At 37.5% G+C, this 15,065-nt stretch overlaps 1 protein-coding gene across 1 annotated transcript in view; it reads left to right on the top strand.

Annotated features, from left to right (window-relative positions):
* The window catches only part of CENPL (centromere protein L), a 17,138-nt gene extending 3,215 nt beyond the window's left edge, over positions 1–13,923 (top strand). Inside the window, exons 4-7 of the mRNA XM_007471602.1 lie at positions 1,718–1,894; positions 5,290–5,541; positions 11,056–11,598; positions 13,573–13,923. Of these exons, the coding sequence (XP_007471664.1) occupies positions 1,721–1,894; positions 5,290–5,541; positions 11,056–11,598; positions 13,573–13,644 (1,041 nt within the window). The 5' untranslated portion in view covers positions 1,718–1,720 and the 3' untranslated portion in view covers positions 13,645–13,923. The remainder of the gene's footprint in view (positions 1–1,717; positions 1,895–5,289; positions 5,542–11,055; positions 11,599–13,572) is intronic.
* The last annotated feature ends 1,142 nt before the right edge of the window (positions 13,924–15,065 follow it).

Below are 15,065 nucleotides of genomic sequence, written 5' to 3'. Positions count from 1 at the left end.
GGCAGGCGGGGGCCACTCTTCATCGCGGTGCGCGGGCCTCTCACTATCGCGGCCTCTCTTGTTGCTGAGCACGGGCTCCAGACGCGCAGGCTCAGTAGTTGTGGCTCATGGGCCCAGTTGCTCCGCGGCATGTGGGATCTTCCCAGACCAGGGCTCGAACCCGTGTCCCGTGCATTGGCAGGCAGATTCCCAACCACTGCGCCACCAGGGAAGCCCTGAAAAAAATTTTTGAAAGGGTAACTGTGCCACTACTTGGGAGTAATTTTTATAACTTTTAAATCATAATTCCTTTCAGTTTTGGAGTTCCATGAAATACTTCTGTTCAATTAAACCAATACGTGCTTAACAATTAAACAGCATTCAGCATTATACTAGGGTAATTATACAAGAGAAATACAAAGAGCATGATTTCAATCAAAGTAGTTTAGTTTTTCTGGGAAGAGAAGAAATGCACACCAAAAAATAGTACAAGTAGATGAATTCGGGCCAGAATGAGTGGTGGAGACTAGGTGATTGAAGAGAGCTGTGTGGGCTGGTGTATTATTAATCTCCAAAGATTTTGTAGACTATTCTCGAGGGATTTTGTTAGACTCATTTAGAGGGCTTTTGGGCTTTTTCAGAATATTTACCCCTGAGGATCTCATTCTGTACACACACACACACACACACACACACACACACACACACACACACACACACACACACACTGCTTCCCAGAATGAGCCACTGATACAGACACAGACAGAAGTGTGTAACATAGGTATTCTGGGGGGAAAATGGTTAACAAAACCCTACTATTTGAAAAGGGATCAGATTCACACATGGTTTTAATGGAGGTGGAATGGAAAAAGAACACTTGAGGTAGGGAATACAGTTGATAAGCAAACACATGAAGACAAGGATGTGTTTATGTCTAGGAGAAGTAGGATAAGGACAAGCTGAATTATGAGTTGTGAATACCCAGCAGAAGAGTAGAATTTATCTCATCACTGTAAAGTTTTTTGCACAGGTGACTAATAATAAAGTACCATTTCTGAAAAATGGATTACCCTCAGATATGGAACGTTTAGTTGTGGTAATAAGACCTGGCTAAGGAAGTAGCTTTGGGAATGGATGGAGAGACTGAGGAAGGAAAAATTCAAAAGAATGTGCTTAATGATTGTATGTTAAAAAATGAGGGCTTCCCTGATGGCGCAGTGGTTGAGAGTCCGCCTGCCGATGCAGGGGACGCCTGTTCGTGCCCCGGTCCGGGAAGGTCCCACATGCCGCGGAGCGGCTGGGCCCGTGAGCCATGGCCACTGGGCCTGCGCGTCCGGAGCCTGTGCTCCGCAATGGGAGAGGCCACAGCAGTGAGAGGCCCGCGTACCGCAAAAAAAAAAAAAAAAAAAAATGAAAGTGGGAGACTACTTAAATTAATTTAAATTAACTTAGAAAATTGACAGGAATTTCAAAATGGACCAGCTAGCTTTTGGAAGGAGGACAGAAGGAGTTGAATTTAGTTTTGAACATAACTGTGTTTGAGCTATCTGTAAGATGTTCATAAAAATAGCCTATAGCCAATGAGAAATATAGGATTTGATTAAAAAGTCAAAATGGGGCAGGGAGTAGCAGGGAGAGAGAAAGAATTCCTTTATAGTAGATAGAGGAATCAGTGAAACTATGAGCATGAATTAACTTTTTACCGTTTAGAATTCTGGTTTTATTTCTTTTCATGTAGACCATGGATTCTTATGATGCACCAGAATCGACTCCTAGACAGTGTGCATCCTCAAGGCTTAAAGATTACTTTATAGGTGCCACCCCTCTTCAAAAACGATTAGAATCAGTCAGGAAGCAAACTTCATTTATCCCGACTCCACCTCGAAGGAAAATTCCCCAGTGTTCACAACTGCAGGTATGCTCTTTGTGTTACTAATAATTGAGAATATCTGTGAATGAAACGTTTCAATTGTTGTTACTATTTATAGTATTTTTAGTATATTCTTACTCCCTGTGGTAATAAAATAAATGAGAAACAGCTATAACAATTATTCACACTATCAGTACCATATGTTTTTTAACCTCTTTTTTTAAAAAAATTCTCTTTATTTACTAGTTTTCAAAATAATGCTAGGGGTTGGTTTCCTAGCATTCTCCAATGGTGACAAAGTTTTTGTTTTTTTGGTTGATTTTTTTTTAACTTTTTATTTTATATTGGAGTATAGCTGATTAACAATGTTGTGATTGTTTCAGCCTGCCACATAACATTGAGCAGAGTTCCTTGTGCTATACAGTAGGTCCTTGTTGGTTATCCATTTTAAATATAGCAGTGTGTACATGTCGATCCCAAACTCCCTAACTATCCCTTCCCTCCTGGTAACCATAAGTTCCTTCTCTTAAGTCTGTGAGTCTGTTTCTGTTTTGTAAATAAGTTCATTTGTGTCATTTCTTTTTAGATTCCACATATAAGGGATATCGTATTTCTCTTTCTCTGACTTCATTTAGTATGACATCCTCTAGTTCCTTCCTTAACCTCCTTTAATTTGGGACGTTTCCACAATATTTCTTTGTCTTTTATAACATTAACATTTTTGAAGAATATGTTTCCTCCTCTTCCCTTTTTAAATAGAATATTCCTCATTTTGTATTTGTCTGATGTTTTCTCAAGATTAGATTGAAATTATGTATTGCTGGCTGGAATACTGTATAGATCGTGTTGTATCCTTTTGGGAAATAACATCTGGTAGCACATAGGTGATGTTAATTTTGATCATCTTGTCAGTGTGTTGCCCAATAATTACTGCTTTATTCCCCCCTGCAACTAATAAGCTGTCTGTGCGGAGACACTTTAAGATAATACAAATATCCTGTACCTCATCAAAATTTTGCCTCACACTTAACATCCTTCATCCATTGATATTTTTTGCCTAATCCCATCTTTATGGTGATGGTTGAAAAATAATAATTTTCCATCTCTATTTGCTCCATATTTACCAACCAGCCTTTGGCATTCTGTTTTAGGCCCTTCTCATTTCTATTCCATTTATTTATCTATTTATCAGTACAGATTCATGAATTCCTGTTTTTAAAATTTTTCTAATTACTTACTAACTTATTTTCATGTTTATATTGTTCCGGATTTGTCTGGTGGCAACATGCTCTGTTTTGATCATTCATTAAAAAAACCCTGTGTATTAATATTAGTAATTTGTAATTTTACTGAACTATGAAATAAAGCCCCAGTCAATACAAGTTTTTTTTTTGTTTTATAAATTTATTTAATTATTTATTTATGGCAGCGTTGGGTCTTTGTTGTTGTGCGAGGGCTTTCTCTAGTTGCAGAGAGCGGGGACTACTCTTCCTGGTTGCAGAGCACGGGCTCTAGGCGCGTGGGCTTCAGTAGTTGTGGCTCCAGGGCTCTAGGCACTCGGGCTTCAGTAGTTGTGGCTCCAGGGCTCTAGAGCACAGGCTCAGTAGTTGTGGTGCACGGAATTAATTGCTTCACAGCAAGTGGGATCTTCCCAGACCAGGGCTCGAACCTGTGTCCCCTGCATTGGCAGGTGGATTCTTAACCATTACACCACTAGGGAAGTGCCGTCAATACAAGTTTGATGGATGCTTTTGAGTCACTTAGCAAGGAACCTGGCTGATCAGTCACCCACACCTTTTAACTTTTTCTTGTCTGTGTTGTGGGTCTAGTATCTTTTGGCATATGAGAAAAGTTTTGCTTTTTTGTGAAAACTTCTTTAAAGAAAAATTACTAGGGCTTCCCTGGTGGTGCAGTGGTTAAGAATCCGCCTGCCAATGCAGGGGACACGGGTTCGAGCCCTGGTCCGGGAAGATCCCACATGCCGCAGAGCAACTAAGCCCGTGCACCACAACTACGGAGCCTGAGCTCTAGAGCCTGAGAGTCACAACTGCTGAAGCCCATACGCCTAGAGCCTGCGCTCAGCAACAAGAGAAGCCACCGCAATGGGAAGCCCACACACCACAACGAAGAGTAGCCCCCACTCGCCCCAACTAGGGAAAGCCTGCGTGCAGCAACAAAGACCCAACACAGCTGAAAATAAAATGTAAATAAAATAAATAATTTAAAAAAAAAAAGAAAAATTACAAGTCCTGGTAATGAAAGTTATGGTTCTTAACCAGAAAACAGTGATTGTATATAAATTAAAGACTGGAAAAATAAAAAAACAAACATTGCAACAGTTAAAAAAAAAAAAAAAAGACTGAAATGTCCAGTTCAGTGTTTCCTTTTCTCTATGATACAAATAATTTTGCCACATCTTTTTTTTCTTGGCCGTACCACGCGTCCTAAGGGATCTTAGTTCCCAACCAGGGACTGAACCTGGGCACTGGCAGTGAAAGCACCAAGTCCTAACCATTGGACCCCCCTTTTTTTCCCCCAAATCTTTTGATAGTAATAAAAAAAGTTTACAACTTTTCCATGAGTGCTCTAGTCAGAACAAATATTTTTGTCAAGTGGACAACTGTGGTGAAAGTTCCAAAAGATATTTAGGACTGTGGAAGTATGGATTCTATAGAAAAGTTCAATTCAGGATAAAACTAGGAGCTTATGTGGGGGTGTGTGTGAAGACCCTCAGTACTGCCATAGTGCCAATACAAATGAAGTGTTTTGTTTTTAGTGGTGCCTGTGATTCTAATAGAGTCTAGTCAAAATACTCCCATGTATCTTTTTATTTAATCTACTGAATTAGAGTGATGGAGTGAATTTACTGCCAAACAATTTTAGAAATTACTTAATTAAAACCAATCAAATTAGATGCTCCAGGAATACAGTGGTGACTATTTTCAAACTCTATAATTTGAAGTTTCTAAAAGTATTTAACTGTTCATCCAATAAATATTTATTAAATAGCTGTTCTAGATGACATTGTTCTAGGTGCTAGAGATACAGTAGTGAATAAAATAGGCAAAATTCCTGTTCTCATCAAACTCATACTCTAGTAGTGAAGACAGTAAAAATCAGGCAAGTACCTAATGTCAGATAGTAATAAGTGCTGTGAAAAAAATAAAGCATGTTAAGGAGATATAGAGTGACAAAGCTGGAATGGGTGCAGGTGCTACTTTAGATAGGGTGGCCTCTTGAGTGACATTTGGGCAGAGACCTGAATGAAGGAAAGGAACATGCCATGTGAACACCCTGGGAAGAATATTCCAAAGGGAAAGTACAGCAGATGCAAAGATCAGGTACCCAGTAATGGCTTTAAATATTTAAGATACTGTGATTAAGTTCTTAGTTACTCATGTTTCCTAATTCTTAAACTTCCTTTGTCTTGATTTTTTTAGGAAGATGTTGATCCTCAAAAGTTTGCATTCCTTCTGCATAAACAATGGACTTTATATAGTTTAACTCCCTTATATAAATTCTCCTATACTAATTTCAAAGAGTATTCTAAACTTCTGAATGCATTTATTGCTGCTGAAAAGCAAAAAGGACTTGCTGTGGAAGTGGGAGATGACTTCAACATCAAAGTGATTTTCTCTACTCTCCTGGGAATGAAAGGAACACAGAGAGACCCTGAAGCATTTCTTGTCCAGGTATATCGTATAAGCAGTACTTGCTTCCTAGGAGAAAAGAATGTGCGTTGTCTTGGTTTAGAAATTGTGATATTTTCTTACTGTTTTTAAAATTCTTAAGCTTGTGATTTATAACCTATTTTATGTCTTGTTTGACCAAATTATAGTAATTAGATATGACCAACTTAAAAAAAAGTTTTTTTCCTTTTACAATATAATTATGTTTATTTTAGAAAACTTAGAAAATACATAAAAGTACAAAGAAAGGGAGAAGTTTGAGCTGCAAAGAAGTTGGGATTCTTCTCCTGGAGCTGAGTAAAACCTACCCCTATCTAGGGCTCCTTCCTTCTTTCCTTCCTTCCTTCCTTCCTTCTTTCCTTTTGAGGTTCTTGGCAGGCGAACCTCTGCTCTTTGTGGGCCCACAGATCTTCTACTTATACAACCCCAAAGACTTGTAGGCTTGAGGAAGTGAGGCTCCATCTGTTTGTGGAAATTTCTCTCAGTAAACTAGTGCATGGTGATGACTCCAGAGTTTCATCCATAGTCAATATAATGGAAAATTCTAAGACTTATGACTCTTTTCAACATGAACTTCAGGATTATATTAGAAAACAAAGAGCCAGAGGATTACAACCAGAGGTTTGCTTTAGAAAGGGGACAGAAGACTCTGTGTACAGAGAAAAGGACCACACTGCACCCAGACCTCCAGTGCTGGAGCAGAGATTCCCCTTCAGGAGGCCCCACAAGTCCCCCAGTTCCTACAAAAGGCTGAAAACAGTGGAAAGCCACTTAACCCACACTGTCCAATATTCATCACTTCCGGCAAAGACTGGAACCTGTAAATCACTGTCAGAAAAAACATGACCATTTCTTCAGTAACCGGTGGTTTCCAAGCCCACCTGTGCAAGGAATGGCCACTGGACCCCACACAGCACAACACAGAGAAGAGGCCAGCTGCTTCTCAGAGGACCACACCAGTGTCCATCAGGCAGGAGATCAAGACAGAGGCTGGACGGGAAGGTCCAGGGAGGAGGAGGACATGGCGATGAGGAGCAGGTATCGTGGAAGAGGAAGTACCACAGGGATGAAGAGGATGAAGATTCCCACAAAGAGAACAGGAGGAAGGCCAAAGTGGCGCCAGGAAGCACAGTGAAGTCCAAGTACAGAAAGAGCACCCATGATTGGGACACCATGAAGGAGGGAAGAAGGTCCAGTAGAGAGAAGAAGCATCCTGGCAAACATAGCACCCAGGAGTGGGACTTGTGGGATGAAGCTATCCTTGGTGGTTGTTTCTGATGCTGGAGATTTGGGACCTGGATATTAAATGATTTGGATCCATTGGAAAGGCTGGATTAAATGGTATTGAAGCAATTCATTAACCATACTTCAAAGAAAATAAAATTAGATCCCCACCTATATCAGACTCTGTTCAAATATAAAAACCCAGTTGGGGGGCTTCCCTGGTGGCGCAGTGGTTGAGAATCTGCCTGCTAATGCAGGGGACACGGGTTTGAGCCCTGGTCTGGGAAGATACCACATGCCGCGGAGCAACTGGGCCCGTGAGCCACAACTACTGAGCCTGCGCGTCTGGAGCCTGTGCTCCGCAACAAGAGAGGCCCCAACAGTGAGAGGCCCGCGCACCGTGATGAAGAGTGGCCCCCGCTTGCCACAACTAGAGAAAGCCCTCGCACAGAAACGAAGACCCAACACAGCCCAAAATAAATAAAGTAATTAATTAATAAAAAAAAAAAAAAAAAAAACCAGTTGGTTTAAAGATGTCAATTTAAAACCCAAATAGAAAAGTATTAGAAGTAAATATAGGAAAATTGTTTTCAGTCTTGGAATATGAACGGCTTTCCTGAACAAGACGTGTTAGCCAGGGGCCATAAAAGAAGAAAAAATAATACATGTATTTGCAAAAACACTTGAACTCTGCATGTAACAGAAGATTTTGTTGTACATTTTCTTAAAAACAAATAAGCTATGCATTGTGCATATGCATTGAGCAGCTCCAGAAAGATACACGAAACATTGGTAACTGGACTCTGGGGGCAAGAACTGAGTTGGGGGAGGCGGGTAGACAGAGGTAGCTGGTAGACTAACTTTTCAAAGTGTACATTTCTATTTGAATTTTGTACTATGTGAGACTACTACCTTTCCAATAAATAAATATTTTAAAGGTAAAAAAACCCAAAAAAACAAAGAAAGTTAAAAACCACAGTTTAACATTTTGGTATACATCTATTTGTCAGTAGACAATCTGAATAGGCCTAGTCCTATTAGAGAAATTGAATCAATAATTAATAACCTTCCAAAACAGAAAGCAACAGATCCAGATGGGTTCACTAGTGAATTCTACCAAACGTTTAGGGAAGAAATTATACCAGTTCTCTACAATTTCTTTCAGAGATAGAAGCAGAGGGAATACTTCCTAATTCATCCTATGAGCCCAGTATTACCCTAATACCAAAACTAGACAAAGACATTATAAGAAAATTACAGACTCCATCATGAATCTAGATATATCTATTTGGCTGTCTGTATCTATTAAAATTGTGATCATATTGCCCATACTTGTGCATTATGGCTTTTTTTTACTAATAATCAGTGCTGTAGATAGTTACTCATGTCATTTTGAGTAACTAAATGTAAATGTAAATTTTACGTTTTTGTAAATTTATCTGTATAATTCTATGGTTTTTAGTGGGATTAAAATCCTAGAAGTAGAATTTTAGCAAAGAAGTAACATTGTTACATATTGTGATATATCATACCAAGTTACTCAGAAATGTAACATTTTACATTCCTTACTATATGTAGTATATAAAAGTAATATGACTGTCCTTTGATTTATTAAGAAACCAGATTTATTTTATTATTTATGCGTGCTCCTTCTGTTTCTGCTAAATTAACTCATTTTAGTCATTGATAAATTAAATGCTGAAACAGTTGAAATTTTGTTTATTTGTATAGATCAGGGGTTAGCAAACTATGGCCTGCTGCTTGGCTTTGTAAATAACGTTTCATTGGAATAGAGCCCCTTTCATTTGTTTACATATCGTCTTTGGCTGTTTTTATATTACAACAGCAGAATTGTAGTTGCTACAGAGACCACATGGCTTGCAAAGCCTAAAATATTTACTATCTGGCCTTCTGCAGAAAAGGTTTGCTGACCCCTGGTATAGATCATAGTATTGGCAAGGATCTCAGAATTACTGGGATTAGGTTCAGCTGCATATAACAGAAAGTCTAAATAACAGTGACAATAGAGGTTTACTTGTCTTCCAAAAAAGTGTCCAGAGGTAGGCTTTTCCAGGCTGGTAAATGCTTCATGAAATTATTAATAATCTAAGCTCCTTCTGTCCTCTCTATCATCCTTGGTGCATGGCTTCTCTCCTGTGGTCACACTATAATCTAAATTGGCTCCTGGAGCTCTAAATACTATATGTAAGTTCAAGGCAAGTAGTAGGAGGAAGATGGGAAAGTCAGACAGGATGCCTGCCGCTGAGTAAACCTTTAACGAGACTTGCTGACACCCAACAGATACTTCTCTTTATATCCCAGATGGAAGGAAGACTAGAAAAAATTTTTAGTGGGTACTTTGCCACCTCAAGTGAAACACTGTTTTACTGTGGAAGGAAAAATAGATACTGGGTAGATAATTAGCAGTCTCTGTCAGGTTGAAGCAGTTGATGCCCAAAGAAGTTACATGGTTTGCATGTCATCAGGCAAGCAAATATTCTTGTGAGGAATAGAAATAACCTCTTGAATTCCTAGTATAGTGGCCTAATAGTTTTCTAATTAAATCTCATTTCTTGCCAGGGTTATAGGACTTATAGGTTATAAAAACGTGATAGACATAATACATCTGGCTTTAAGGTATTTGAAAGTCTCATAACTTCTTGAACAAGGAGGAAAATGGCAAAAATAATTGTTCAAATGATCATCTCTAAAGGGATATAATATAGGGCTGTGATCTTCACCTTGTCCTGGTCAAACTTTAATTAAAACTTCTATTAATATATGGAAGGTATGTTTATTATATAATTTACAAATTTAAAGTTTGAGGGGTTAGTCAATCTGCTAGAAAATATATCAAGATTCTAAAAGATCTGAATGGATTGACACAGTGGGCCAAATTGAAAGAGATTAAAATTTTAATAGGAATAAGTTTACTGCCTCAGTGTAAGTTGGGGGGGGATTTACCTATTAATAGCAAAAATGAGTATGTAGGGCTAATTTATGTAAAGCTGTCAACTAAAAACCAGAAAACTACATTAAGATTATATTAAAAAAAAAGAAAAAAAAAAGATTATATTAGTAGGAGTATAATCTAGGTTAAAGGTGGTGACAGTCCTGTAATCAGACCTTTTTGAAGTAATTATGTTCACTTATGAATGACTCCTTTGCCAAAGAATTTCAGAGAAGAGTTTCCAGATAGTGTGAACACTTGAATGTATGTCATAGAAGGAATGGTTGAAGAAACTGGAGATGTTGACCGTAGCAGTATATACGATAAGGATCATCAAATATTTGAAGGGCTTTTTCTGTAGAAGAGAGATTAGATTAGATTTCATCTGCATGCATGTAAGAAAGTAGGACCAGTGGTTGGAAACTATAGGGCCTAACATATGAAAGAACATTTTAAGTGGATAGACAGACTCCCTTAGGAAATAGTGACGTCTTCCTCAGTGGAATAATTCAAGCACATTGGATTCGGTGACTTTTACAGTCCCTTCTAAAGGTTTTTTAAAAAAAATTATTTATTTACTTTTGGCTGCGATGGGTCTTTGTTGCTGTGCATGGGCTTTCTCTAGTTTCAGTGAGCGGGGGCTACCCTTCTTTGCGGTGCACAGGCTTCGCATTGCAGTGGCTTCTCTTGTTGCAGAGCTCTGGCTCTAGGCGCACGGGCTTCAGTAGTTGTGGCTTGTGGGCTCTAGAGTGCAGGCTCAGTAGTTTTGGCGCATGGGCTTAGTTGCTCCATAGCATGTGGGATCTTCCGGGATCAGCGCTCGAACCTGTGTTCCCTGCATTGTCAGGCAGATTCTTAACCACTGCACCACCAGGGAAGTCCCCTTCTAAAGTTGAGATTTTTGTTTTCCAATTTTTTAAAGTCTTTATTGAATTTGTTTTATGTTTTGGGGTTTTTTGGCCAGGAGGCATGTGGGATATTAGCTCCCTGACCAGGGATCAAACCTGCACCCCCTGCATTGGAAGACGAAGTTAAAGTTGAGATTTTGAGACTTTTTTTTTCAGGGTACTGTACCTGGTTATACCATATTGGCACCCCTTTTTGCATTTTGGTTGCACCAAGATCTTGCCATATACCATGTCTGTTCTAATAAAGAGTATTAGGAGAAAGGTCAGTTAACTTGATACACCCTAATAATGATCAGGGAGACTATTACCTCTGTGGTTTTTGGCAGGTAATACTACATATCTTATTTTTAAATGTACTAATTAATGCTGAGAAGATGCACTTTAGGAGTAGATATACTTTTGAATTTAATGAACCCATTTGATTTTTCTTTATAGATTCTGTCAAAATCTCAATTGCCATCTGAGCACAGAGAAGGTAAAGTGTTGTGGACTGGTTGGTTCTGCTGTATATTTGGAGACAGTCTTCTGGAGACGGTTTCAGAAGATTTCACCTGTCTACCCTTATTCCTTGCAAATGGTGCAGAGACTAATACAGCCATAATTGGAACCTGGTTTCAGAAAACTTTTGACTGTTATTTCCGTCCCTTAGCAATCAATGCGTTTAATCTTTCCTGGATGGCTGCTATGTGGACTGCATGCAAAATGGACCATTATATGGCTACTACTGAATTTCTTTGGTCTGTACCCTGTAGCCCTCAAAGTCTGGATATTTCTTATGCCATACATCCAGAAGATGCAAAAGCTTTGTGGGACAGTGTTCACAAAACACCTGGGGAAGTTACCCAGGAGGAAGTTGACTTATTCATGGACTGCCTGTATTCACATTTCCATAGGCATTTCAAAATTCATTTATCAGCCACAAGATTGGTTCGTGTTTCAACATCTGTAGCTTCAGCACATACTGATGGAAAAATAAAGGTTAGTTTGAGGAAATCTAGTTAAGTAATTTTTCCTTATTGTTGCATAGTTTTCAAAATGTATGGCAATTGTATTTTCCACATTGAAGAAACACTTTGGGATGTGTGCCAATTGACGACAGTAGAGAGATTTTATTTTATTCTTTATAAATGGTTTACTAAAAAGTCTTAAGCCTTCTATATGCAGCTTTATAGTGGAAGGATACTATACACTGTGTGCCCATAGACTTTGGTAATAATATGACTTATTCTGTAGTAACTTTGAAATTTTCAGAATTTTCTTGTCAACTTTGAAATAATTATCAGAGTAACAGAGGATTTTGTGTGTTAGATAAGAAAATTATAGTAGAAACACAGAACTAAAATATCTTTATATTTTAGGCTTTTCTATCCCTACTGGGAAAGAAATAATAGAGACATTGTTTTAGTGTATATGAAGGCCTTATTAGAGAACGTATCAGAAATAAACTGAGAAAAAAACTGAGAGTAGGCACCTAAATATATTTAAGTGTATTATATTAATATATTTAAAATATATTAAAATACAGCCACAATAAACACTCGTGAATATTGGTCTTGTCACTGTACTAGGAGTTTAACGTACTTTAACTCTAATCTTTAGAGCAACCCTATAGTTAGGTGTTTCTATCTACATTTATTTTATTTTTAAAACAAGGAAGCTGAAGCCAAGATAGGTTTAAGTGACACATGCAGGATAGCTTAGTAAGAGGAAGAGTCAAGATTTAAACACTTAATCTCTTAGGTTCCAAGAAGTTCATACTCTGTCTTATAAGCACTATTTTAATGCTTTTCAGACTGGAGGTCACAATGCAGCAGTAGGTTAGGAAGTAATTTGATGGGAAGAAACCAGCTTTAAAAAACAAAAGAAAAATAGAGTGGAAAATATAAAAATGAGAATATATAACATATACTAAGGATATACATTTGCTTGTACTGGGTCATGATGTTAAATTTTTTTCTTACTATGGTTCACAGTAATAAATTTGAAATATTATATACTATTCCATCTTACTTTGACATTATAAAGAAATAAATTTACATTTTAGCACCTCAGAATTCAATTTCATGAAGTCCTTATATTTTAAAATTTTATTTCCATATTCTCACATTCTATTAATAAACTACATTTTAAAGCTATTTTATATAATTGTTCTTATCCATCTATGAATATAAGGGTGGCCCTGTTTTATCTGGTCTATTCTAAGGGCCTCTCGTAAGGATCTAAGACAGTAACTGTGGCTCCTAGGTTCGAATAATGCCATGAAGCTAACATTTATCAAGCACTAACTGTGCCAAGCATTATTAAGCATTTACACATATTGTCCCATTTAGTTTTCACAACAACCTATTTGCATAGGTTGTAAAGAGGAAATTGTGGCACAGAGGATAAGTAGGCTCCTTCAAGATCACACAGCTAATAAGTGGAGTTGGAATTTAAACCCAGTCATCTGACTCAAAAGCTTATGCTTTTAACTGCAACACTGTACTGCCTCTCAAAAGTTTGAAATTAATGTATTAACCAGGTTTCTGCCTCTGCTTAGTTTCTACAAGACACTTTGGCATCATATATCCCTTTGAGAAGAAGGAAGCTATGGAACTCTTTCTAGAAAATGTAGACACACAATTTGCATATAAGTCTAAGGGGTTCATAGATACTCCTTCCCCCTTCTCTTTAGGCAGATAGTTATCTTATCCATGGAAGCCAGGATAAATAAGAACCCTAGTCTAATTCCATCTAAGCACCATTGACTAATAGTTGTAAATTTATTAAAGTCAGTGATCTTTATTAAGTAAAGTCTATTTGACTTAGAACAGCAATGGTTTGGGTTTATATTCATAGCTTAGCTTGTAGATATGGAATTTAAAATAAGCCTGGAATATTTATCAAATATCAAACTGCTTTGCTATAAGTAATTGTATTTTAATTTTAAATGTCTTTTTTTTTTTTTTCCAGATTTTGTGTCATAAATACCTTATTGGAGTGTTGGCATATTTGACAGAACTGGCAATTTTTCAAATTGAGTGAGGCCTTGTGGGGATTATAAGTTATGGATTATATACCTTTTTCTCATTGACTATCTGCCTAATTGCTATGCTGAGGGGGACTGCAGGAGAAATGGGCATCTGTGCATCTGTTTTCCTCGCAGTGCCTTGGAGTTACCCAGATGAAAGCCAAGAAGGATCTAGAAGAACAAAGAAGGTGGTAGTGGATGAACCACAGCCAGGTGCTCGTGTAGTATAGTCCTGGTCATCTGGGATGCCAGTCTCTAGAATATGCCAAGTTATTAATTTGTTGGCCATCTTTCTAAAAAATATATAATGTTTTACTATGTCAAAATTTTTAGGATTCAAATGAGATACCTCTAATATTGAATATTTCTGATTTGCATATTTAAAACCTTTAATCCCTAATTTTAAGCATTTTAGACTTGTATTCAGAGAGAATTTCTATGTTCTATAGACATTTTCCGAGCATCATTTTGCTGTAGAGAACCAGCAATCAAAATCCTCCCCAAAGGAAACTAAAGTTACTATACATTTTTTAAGCCACTAATATGCTTCTGTTTTTAATGCTGTTTAATTCTTATTGCAGTGTTGAATTAAATATTCACTTTTAAAAGGAAGCCTTGTGTTTATCAGTGTTTTGGTGACAGATCTTTAATAAATATCTCAGGAATGGGAAGTCATAGGCTTTTTCTCTAGCACAAAGGTTACTCAACAACTGTATGGAATCATACAAATCAGAGTTGAAAGGCAGCTGTGAATCTTCTTTGAGGGCAGGGATTATATTATGTAATTTTCATGTCCCTAATTTTGTTTTAGCACAGTGCTTGCTAAATATCTGTAGATTAAGTGAATTAATTTTAACCAACTCTTACATTTTGCAGATGAAAACTACAAAATTGCACAACTTAGATGTGCACAAGATGTTATATCTAAAACTCTTCTTTTTACTCACCGAGCAGAGGAAGATTTTGTTTTACTTTAGAAACAATGTTTTTTAAAATCTTCTTTGAAAGAAAATAACTATAATAGGCTGTGATTCAAAAACAAGGACTAACTTCTGGAATGGGGTATTATTTCACATATCCTAGGCACAGCAGAAGTAGTGAAAAAAGCATGGGCTTTGGAATCAGACATTCATTCATTCAACTAAAATTAAGCTCCCACTGTCTACTCAGAATTGTATTGGGTAAAAAGAGATATAGTAGTGAAGATAAAAAAGATCCCTGTCTTGTGGAAATTATATTCTAGTAGAGGAAGGCAAAAGATAAATAATTTCAGATGGAGATAAATGCTATAAATAAGGCAGTGCAGTATGAAAAAGGGTGACTGGGATAGTGCCTACTTTATATACAGTTGTCAAAGAAGGTCTCTTTGAGGAAGTGACATTTGAGCTGAGTCCTGAATGATGAGAGGGAACCAACTGTTTGAAGATCTGAGGAA

The sequence above is a fragment of the Lipotes vexillifer genome, unplaced genomic scaffold, assembly GCF_000442215.2.
Source record: "Lipotes vexillifer unplaced genomic scaffold, Lipotes_vexillifer_v1.1 scaffold821, whole genome shotgun sequence".
In the NCBI taxonomy this organism is placed as follows: Eukaryota; Metazoa; Chordata; class Mammalia; order Artiodactyla; family Lipotidae; genus Lipotes; species Lipotes vexillifer.
The sequence above is the reverse complement of the archived record's forward strand: the minus strand, read 5'-3'. Positions and strand labels throughout refer to the sequence as shown.